The sequence below is a fragment of the Paracoccidioides lutzii genome, assembly GCF_000150705.2.
Source record: "Paracoccidioides lutzii Pb01 unplaced genomic scaffold supercont2.7, whole genome shotgun sequence".
NCBI lineage: Eukaryota > Fungi > Ascomycota > Eurotiomycetes > Onygenales > Ajellomycetaceae > Paracoccidioides > Paracoccidioides lutzii.
In genome coordinates, this window is record NW_015440953.1 from 897,709 (window position 1) to 906,241 (window position 8,533).

General features: G+C 47.1%; 1 protein-coding gene across 1 annotated transcript; it reads right to left on the reverse strand.

Moving 5' to 3' along the window:
- Window positions 1–742: 742 nt before the first annotated feature.
- On the reverse strand, window positions 743–5,910 carry PAAG_03577 (ABC drug exporter AtrF; the record flags this gene model as incomplete). Its single annotated transcript, XM_002794986.1, has 8 exons — window positions 743–1,351; window positions 1,423–1,806; window positions 1,882–3,238; window positions 3,294–3,547; window positions 3,610–3,641; window positions 3,714–4,268; window positions 4,336–4,556; window positions 4,625–5,910. 8 exons carry the CDS (start codon window positions 5,908–5,910, stop codon window positions 743–745), a joined length of 4,698 nt encoding a protein of 1,565 aa, XP_002795032.1.
- Window positions 5,911–8,533: the final 2,623 nt, after the last annotated feature.

Genomic DNA, 8,533 nt, shown 5'->3' on the forward strand with positions numbered 1-8,533 from the left:
TTACTCCGTTTCCTCCCATTACTTGTCTCGTCTGAATCTATCTTTCGAAGTCTCCTGAAAGCGACGGGCCCCGGATGAATCCTCTGAGTAAATTCGCCTATTGCTTGCCAAATAATTAAGCAACATGTAGCAAAATATATATAAAATAATCTTTAATATCTGTAATATTACCTCATCTCCATGATTCGTGAGAAGTGAAAATATTAACAGTGGATTCACAATGATACTTGTTTTAACTTGCTTTTCATGCTGCCGGTGGTGGAAAGTAGATATTGGTAAAACATCAATTAGAACACATTCTCCACTTGTCCTCCTATTTCCTCTGTATACATATTTATGTTCTATCACTTCTATTATCTTTCGCTATTTACCAACCCCTCTTTTATTTTTTCTGTCCCCCTCCACAGTCTACTTCCGGGCCTTTTCTTCAAGTCCACCTTAAACAAAAGCCGCCCAGAGAGTGGTGTCTCCAACCAAGGAGAAAGGGAGGAAATTATGTGCCGGAACATAGATGAACTGAGTAGATAAACATTTAGACAAACTATTGACGAAAATATCACAGACTTCAACAAATTGCAATGCAGTATTTGAGAACTCATGAAAAGCAAAAAAATACGCCGAAGAACCAAGTAATTAGTCATGACAACTTGTCATTAACTAGCGATCAAAACAAACGGGGGACAAGAATAGACGTATAAACATTCACAATAGTGACAAATAGAAAGCCATGTGAATATGATACTCACTCGCCGTTCTCAACAGCACCCTTCTCCTTTTCATTCTCCTTATTCTCGTCCCTCTCCCCCTCGCCTCTCTCCTCCCCCTTTATAATGGACTTCAATAAACCTCTCACCCAAGCAAGCACTTTCTCCACCACCTCCACCGCAGTGCCAGCTCCAAACGTCCATCCCCTTACCCGTACCGTGTAAATCATAAAGTACACCAGAGCCCAGTTAATCACCACAAACGCCAAAAAGATCCCGAAACCCTTCCACTTATCATCTTCGTGCACATTCAGCGTACCCATGTACTCGTTCCCATTCGAGAACGCGCAGTATGCACAATCCGTCGTCGCATTAGGGTTGGTAAGGTAGCCTGTTCGTGCCACAGATGTGATGAAGTCACCTGCGTAATCTGTGCACGTTTGGCCGGGGGGTGGGTTGAAGTGGGTGAGTTCGTTGGGGGAGCAGACGACTGGCGTAGATGGGAGGGTAGCTGAGAGAACGCCGCGAAGCCACCAGGTGATTGGGTTTGCGTAATAGATCCAGAATCGCCAGAACGGGGGTATGGAAGAGTACGGTCGCATCATACCGTTGAAGAGGTTTAGCATTACGAAGAAGAATGGGAGGACCTGATTCAATGATGGTTAGATTTGTTGTGCGTTATTATTTGGTTGAATACAGAGCAGATATGGAGACATACATTTCCTATAACGGTAAACGAGGGCGCGAAGGCGGTTACCCACTGTCCCCAGCTTGCCTGGAAAAAGAAAAAAAGCATTGTCATCAAGAACACGTAACCAGCCGCGCTCGAGTCTGTGGGAAGGCCTGTGGCATAATACCACAATAGCCAGTAGACGACACTAGTAACGACCGCTGCCGGAAGCTCACAGACAACGTTGGCAGTGCAAAATGCGAACCAGCCGTAGATGCGACTCGGGTGCTCCCTCGCTTCCCAGAGCATTCTGTTCATGAAGAACTTCGGAAGGATGCCGTTCATGAAGATAGGTGGGAGCAATATGATGAGGAATACAGTGAACATTCGGTTTTGCATGCTGGCTATGGTATTCCCCTGCTGCCAGAATGTCTGGAAAAATGGCACCATTAGCAAGCGTCAATGAATTTGCAATTTTGAGGCAATTTTGAGGAAGGTAAAACATACAAAACCATTGAAGATACCAATGATTGTGCTGATAAACAACTTTCCATAGAGATACGAGGAATCCCTCCAGTAGTTGATGAATACCCGCCTTGTGAGCATCCAACACTGAAGTGACAGAGGCGCGGCATATTCATGCTGGGAACCAGTAACTTCGACAGGCTGAAGTCTGCTCCGTTCGACATTGATTTTTTTGATCTCTTCTCGCAAGTTAAGAAGTTCCTTCGAGTTTCGCCATTCCGCATTCCAATCGATTCGTTTCCCATTGCTCCTGCGACCCTTTGCTGAAGTCTCGAGAATAAATTCCGCAATGTTCTTGCGCGGAGGACAGAAGGCACCTCTCTCAGCAAAGTAGTCAATCACGGTGCGACCACTCTCACCCACGGGCCCAAAATAAAAAGTATTTCCTTCCGGGTTTAGGGCCAGGATGGTGTCAAATTGTTCGATTAGGAGGGAAGAAGGTTGATGAATGGTGCATATAATAGCTTGTCCTGCGTCGGCTAGCTTTCTCAAGAATCGGATGATAGAAAATGCTGCCTGGCTATCCAATCCGCTCGTAGGCTCGTCCAAGAAAAACAGTAGACTTGGTTTGGCTGCCAACTCAACCCCAATTGTTAAGCGCTTCCGTTGCTCAACACCAAGTGAACTGATGATGGCATCCTGGATATCGTCGAGTTCCAACAGGCTGATAATCTGCTCAACGTATTTAATTTTCTCTTCGCGAGGTATGTTTCGATCTTGCCGTAGGATCGCTGAAAACTCCAAAGCCTCTCTGATGGTGGCCGTGTTATCGTGGATATCCATCTGTTCGCAGAAACCGGTACCCCTTTGAAAATCTGGGGGGAGAGTTCGCCCGTCAACAAGCATTTCACCGGACACTACCCCGACTCTCTGTCGCTGGCCCAGGGTGTTGAGGAGGGTTGTTTTTCCCGAGCCAGAAGCACCCATCAAGGCAATCATGTTTCCGGGCTTCACATAGCCCGTTATCTTATTGAGCAGTTTCCTTTCACCTTTCCCATATGGCACCATGTATTCAACATCGGTCCAGGTAAAAACCCTGTCACCTGTTGAGAGCCCTTTAAACTTAGAGTTGCTGCTGTTGCCAGTAGTAGAGGATCTTGGGGTGAAAGTGCCATTGGTATCTCCAATATGCTGAATTCCTCCAGTCTCTTCATCTATGGAATGTGTTTTCTTCTGAGCATTAGCTATCGATTTGGCTCTCTTTGGCTTTTTGAAAACCAAGGTGCCACCTCCTCCAGTCACAAATGGGAAGAGCTCAGCCGCAATAGCCGTGATCAAGATATACCCAATGATAAAAGCGATTATAATTCCAAAGTTTCGCCAAATATGACTCCGGGAACTACGCTCGAAGGTTAGGTATAACATAATTTCATCACTTTAGATAGGATACTAACAATTGAAATGTATATTCCAGGTATCGCGCTCCTGAGATCGTGTTACTTCCCAACTCAGAGCCAGAAAATGAGCACCCTTGGTACATCGGATCGATGCCAGGGCCACGAGGCACAAGATGAGAAGGAGCACAATCCATGACACGGTCCGAGAATTCGCTAGCCAAGATAGCTTCGTATCCATACGATATTGGATTGACATAAAACAACCAGCCAAACCAGGGAGAATCGTCGAGCAATGCCTGTTTTGGAATAGCCTATAAAACATTTCGATATCAGCATATCATCCAAGTGCATAGGGTCTGGTGATAGGACATACATATCCGACGAAAAGAATAACAACGTTAAAAGCTAGATACAGTGTCAGCATTTGTATCTATGGCTAGCCTGGCGAAAAACGGAATATTTGAAATTAAAACATACCTATTCCTCCAAACCGGACTGCATCATCGATCGTCGCTGAGAACGCAGCAAGCATGCGATACATTGCTGTAATGGAGATTGTGATGACGTAGATGAACAAGAAAAATATAAAGAACTTAGAAGCGTCGAGGTCAAACCCCATAAGGAAATAATCCACAATTGATTGTATCACAAGCATAGCAAATGTGACGGGAAGGTCGACGAGCACGCGGGCGACGACAACGGCAGAAGGACGGTATAAAGCATAGTCCTTGTGCCTTGCAATGACTGTTCTGCCGGACACGGCCGGCATCAACTCTGCGAGTTGAAGCCAGCCAAGGAAAACAATACAGAAGAACAGTGAGCCTCCACGGGGAAAAGCGCCGCTAGTATCAAGCGACTGTCCATGAAAAAGAGAGCCAACAATGAGGGAAACGGCGAGGACGAGGAAGAACTTGGTATACAATGAAGGCTTGTCGCCCCAGAAGAGCCAAAACTGTCGCCGAGTACAGGCTTTGACTTGCCGTGCGAAGGATACAGTGTAACTCGATCGCTTTGACACTGTTTTGCTTTTTGCTATTGGTGAAAAGGTCAGAACGATTGTACTGCATAAAGAGCCAACTGGGGAAGAACATTTCCTTACATTCACCAACATATTCCTGGAAAAGGTGTGTATCGGCAGCGCCTGTGTCATTGATATGTTTCTCGTAGTCGTCAACATCGTTGAGGATTCTCTTGTAGATATCACTAGCTCTGAAGGCTGCTTCTAGTTCTTCGGCGGTTTTGGGCGCTGAAACTTGTCTGCCTGGTTGAAACTGACGCACGAGCGGGTCACACAAGGATGTAAGAAAGTCCGCCGTTGTGCTTGTGTCATTATGTCAGTCAAAATAGAGATTAACTCCGAACTTTATGCATGGAATTTATATCCTTACCATCTCTCTGGGCAATAAAATCCCAGGCTCTCGAAGTAAGACCTTGCTTGGTTTGCGGGGCCTTGGTACAGCATGCGACCCTCCTCGACAACCATGACTTTATCCATAAGCTCATATATATCCTCTCCGGCCTGGTAAAGGGTTACAAAAGTCGTTCTATTGCTGACATCCGTCATGACTCTGAGAGACTTAACATAGTCCAGAGCAGTATTGGCATCAAGGCCTCGAGTTGAATTATCCCAGCAAATAACTGAAGATTTAGTAGCCAAGGTCTCTGCAATACCAACCCGTTTGCGCTCTCCACCAGAAACACCACGCGTAAACTCATTGCCCACAAGAGTGTTCTTGGTGTGGCTGATTGCGAACATTTTCAACAGCCCGTCAACGACGATAGAAATGGTACCCTTGTCCCTTTTCTTGGTCTTGTTCATCAGGGAGAATCTTAGGGTCTGCTCCACAGTCAGAGCCGGGAAGTGTTGATCGTCTTCCGGATTATAGTTAACCTCTCCACGGAAGTGCTTATGCTGCTCCTCTGCAGAGATCCCGCCATAGCTGACTCCTCCTAGAACAGCAGTGAACGATGATCGATCGTTGGCGATGGCTTTCAAGAAGGTTGAACATCCGGCACCAGGTCTCCCTAGAACAAGCATCATCTCTCCGCCTCTGAGAGCACCAGTGAAGTTCTGAATGAGACTGCGAGTCCGAGGTTTCCTTCCGAATTGCAGGGCTGGAATAAATCGTGTAAGAATATGGTATAGGTCAGGTCCAAATGTTCCTTTAACCGCATCTGGGAGCGTCTTGACAAAGGATGATGAGGAATCTACGCCCTCAACTGTCAAATTCTTGAAAACCACACCAATCTTCTTTGCAGGATCCCCCGCGGTGGTTCTCCGCTCCAGACGGCCATCTCTCAGAAATTCGCCCAACTCAAAGTGATCATCGTCTGAAAGCGCAGAGTCTGATGCGCCACGTTCGATATCGACATCTTTGTCCATTGTTGAACCGGGGAAAGAAGCGTGAGCAATGCTTTGCCCTCTTTTTGTCGAGGGCCTACTGTACTGCACACTCAATTTCGATAACTCCCTCGTCATCTCAGCAAACTCCTCCATAGCACCACGACGAGAGACCGCTTCGACCTCTTCATATTCACCCCATCTCCCCTCACGACCCGATTCGGATGCGGGCTGTCCTGCAGCCATTTCCCCAGACTTCTTCGAGGGGCTTGCCCAGTCAATATGTTGTCCCACCTCATTGCCATCCGCACCATGCGGGGGTGGGAGTACCATTGTAGGTACAGTCGCAGACAAAAAATGAGGCAAATGTGATCGAAACTCTCGATCCGATAGACCTGCCCCTACCACTGGACAGGCAAGCCGGTCGCTCGTTTAGATTTCCAAGCGGGGAGTCGGATGACGATATGGCCCGAGCAACACAGTGACACCGCCCAAGCTCCCAAGCAAGCTTCGGGCGCCCAATGAAGAGGCTAGTTGTATCAAACAACTAGCACAGCAGCCAGAGGTTTGCACGGACCGCACTTGTACAGTTATGAACGAGACGGCGGAAACGTTAAAGCAGACTGACTTTTTTCTGGGGAGAAACGTTGGGTGGTGCAACCAACCAAGGTAACTATCAAAATGGATTAATTCAAGAACAGGAAATAATAAAACTGGGGGGAGAGAGGCGAGGCATTGACGCTCATCCAACTGCTCATAACTAAGTAATTGAAACAAAACACGGCCATTTTATAGGTGCATGATAAGGACTTCTGAATGGCCATTTTGAAGCATTTCGGGCATTTGTCAGACGAAAACTCAGCAGTGGAAGTTGTGATAAATCATATTTCCAATCAATCAATCCACTCCGAGCCAGGCACGGCGTCACTGTTAACTAGGTAGATAACTAACTAGTTCAACGATTTACAACGGTCGTTTCGCGTCAGATGGTATCACCGCGGCCATCCTGATCTTTCTCACATCTGATAGGCGAGACCTAGCAAACCGCGGTAATTAACCGTGTTCTCGGGTGCCTGGATCATGAGCAAGAGGAACCCGACCATGTGTTTGAATTGGCTAGAGGCATCCTGCGAAGACTCATAATGATGATATCAAGACAAAACAGACGGTGGTGAGCCCTACACCATCACCGTCCAGAGGCTCTTTGAGCCCTGCTGTGGGTTCTTCTTCCTGAGCAATCAACGCAGGGTAGGACGTTAACTGGAGTTACCGTAGTCAACTTACTGGGTTGGCCAACTCGCACTGTTCAATTACCAAAGCTGGTGACCAATCTTCAACTAGATCCCTTCTATCGTTGTTGAGCTTCTTAACGAGTGGAAATGAAACGCTGATATGTCTGATATATCTGATATGTCTCCGTTCACAAAGCTTACAAATGTTTCATTTCATAACTAACTAGTTAACTATAACTGACTAACATATTCCTCTGCGCACAAACATCCGTTCGGTCGCAGCAGCCCGACAAATCCATTGAACCAGCTCAGTTCATTTCATCTCTTCTCATCCTCCCAAACTCACCCTCTCACAGCGCAGTTGAGCACCTGCATATATAACTATCTTCTCATACACAACGCGTCCAAAGTCTCAAAATTGAGATCTCACCCCGCGCCAAACTTCTCTGCTTTCCTGGCTCTGTGAGACTATCATCACGGACTACGCCGATAATTGTCACTCTGGTCGGCAGTTGGGGTAGAGGCTGGTCTGTGGGGATGGTTACTCAAGCGAGTTGCTCACCTCGTATGTCGTGCATATCTACTGGGCTGTAGGTGCATACTCTGCAATACATATATGTGCTGTTACTTGCGGGTGTGTTCCAGGCACCTATCGATACATCCCGACTCTATGTATGATATATGCAAGTGCAACGACGCTGTGTATCCCCAAAAAGTGTAACGCTGTGACCCCCAAGGGATGGAGGGAGTGTCGACACAATAGAGGGCCGGCAGAGCGGTGATGTCGACAGTCAGTTCTGTACATACGAACAGACATCTCTACATCTATGAGACGGGGGGAGGTTGCCGATGAAGACTATACAATCCATTCGTTAAACCGCAAAGGAACATGAGGAATGGACGTGCACAGTGCCTGGGAGAATTTCCGTACCGCGGGCAGAGCAGCATCTGGGGTAGGACAGTTAAAACGTCGGCATACTTCCCTATAGCTAAATCTCGCAATCGTGGTTCTGGGGAGAGATCTCCGATGGACGTCAAATCCAACACCAATGGAAATCTTGCAGAATAGACGACATCTGTCTGAACAACTCTTCCGCGGAGCAGAACTAGTCCATTCTTGTTCTTTTCTCCGTCCAACGGTTCCTATATCGGCGCTCTCCAAACGATATAAACTCCAACAATCTGTTCCAGGGGGGCTTTATATAGAGAATTTTATCGAGAATGACATGCTGCTGTTACCGATAGCAACCTTTTAAGCCTGCCATCATTCATCCCTCCTAACCAAATTCCCCATCCCTTCTGGTCTTGACTTCTGGAATCCCTCATTCCATTTCCCACGCCGCGATCTGCCTCTGCAGGCCTTCGACTAAACACGAGCACAGCGGAGCGCCGACAGTCCCAGTCTCTATAATCGCCAATGTTGTATCTGCGTAAAAAAAAAAAGCTATTTTTCTGTTAGTGCCCGGATTTCCATCCTTCCAGAAGTCCTCTACTTGCAGCCAGCCGACTTACCCCATATATCATCCATCCCCCAGCTTTCTCCCATTTGTCGTCCAAACCATCCAAAATCACAGAGAGCTCACATGACAGAGCACAGGCACTTCACATGGAAGCAAAGCTGGGGGGACACCTGGGAAAATCCCGAAATAGTCGCACTGTACAACAACAAACCCACCCGTATCCGTATTGTAGCCATAGCTCCCTCCTATCCTTAACCCCCCGAA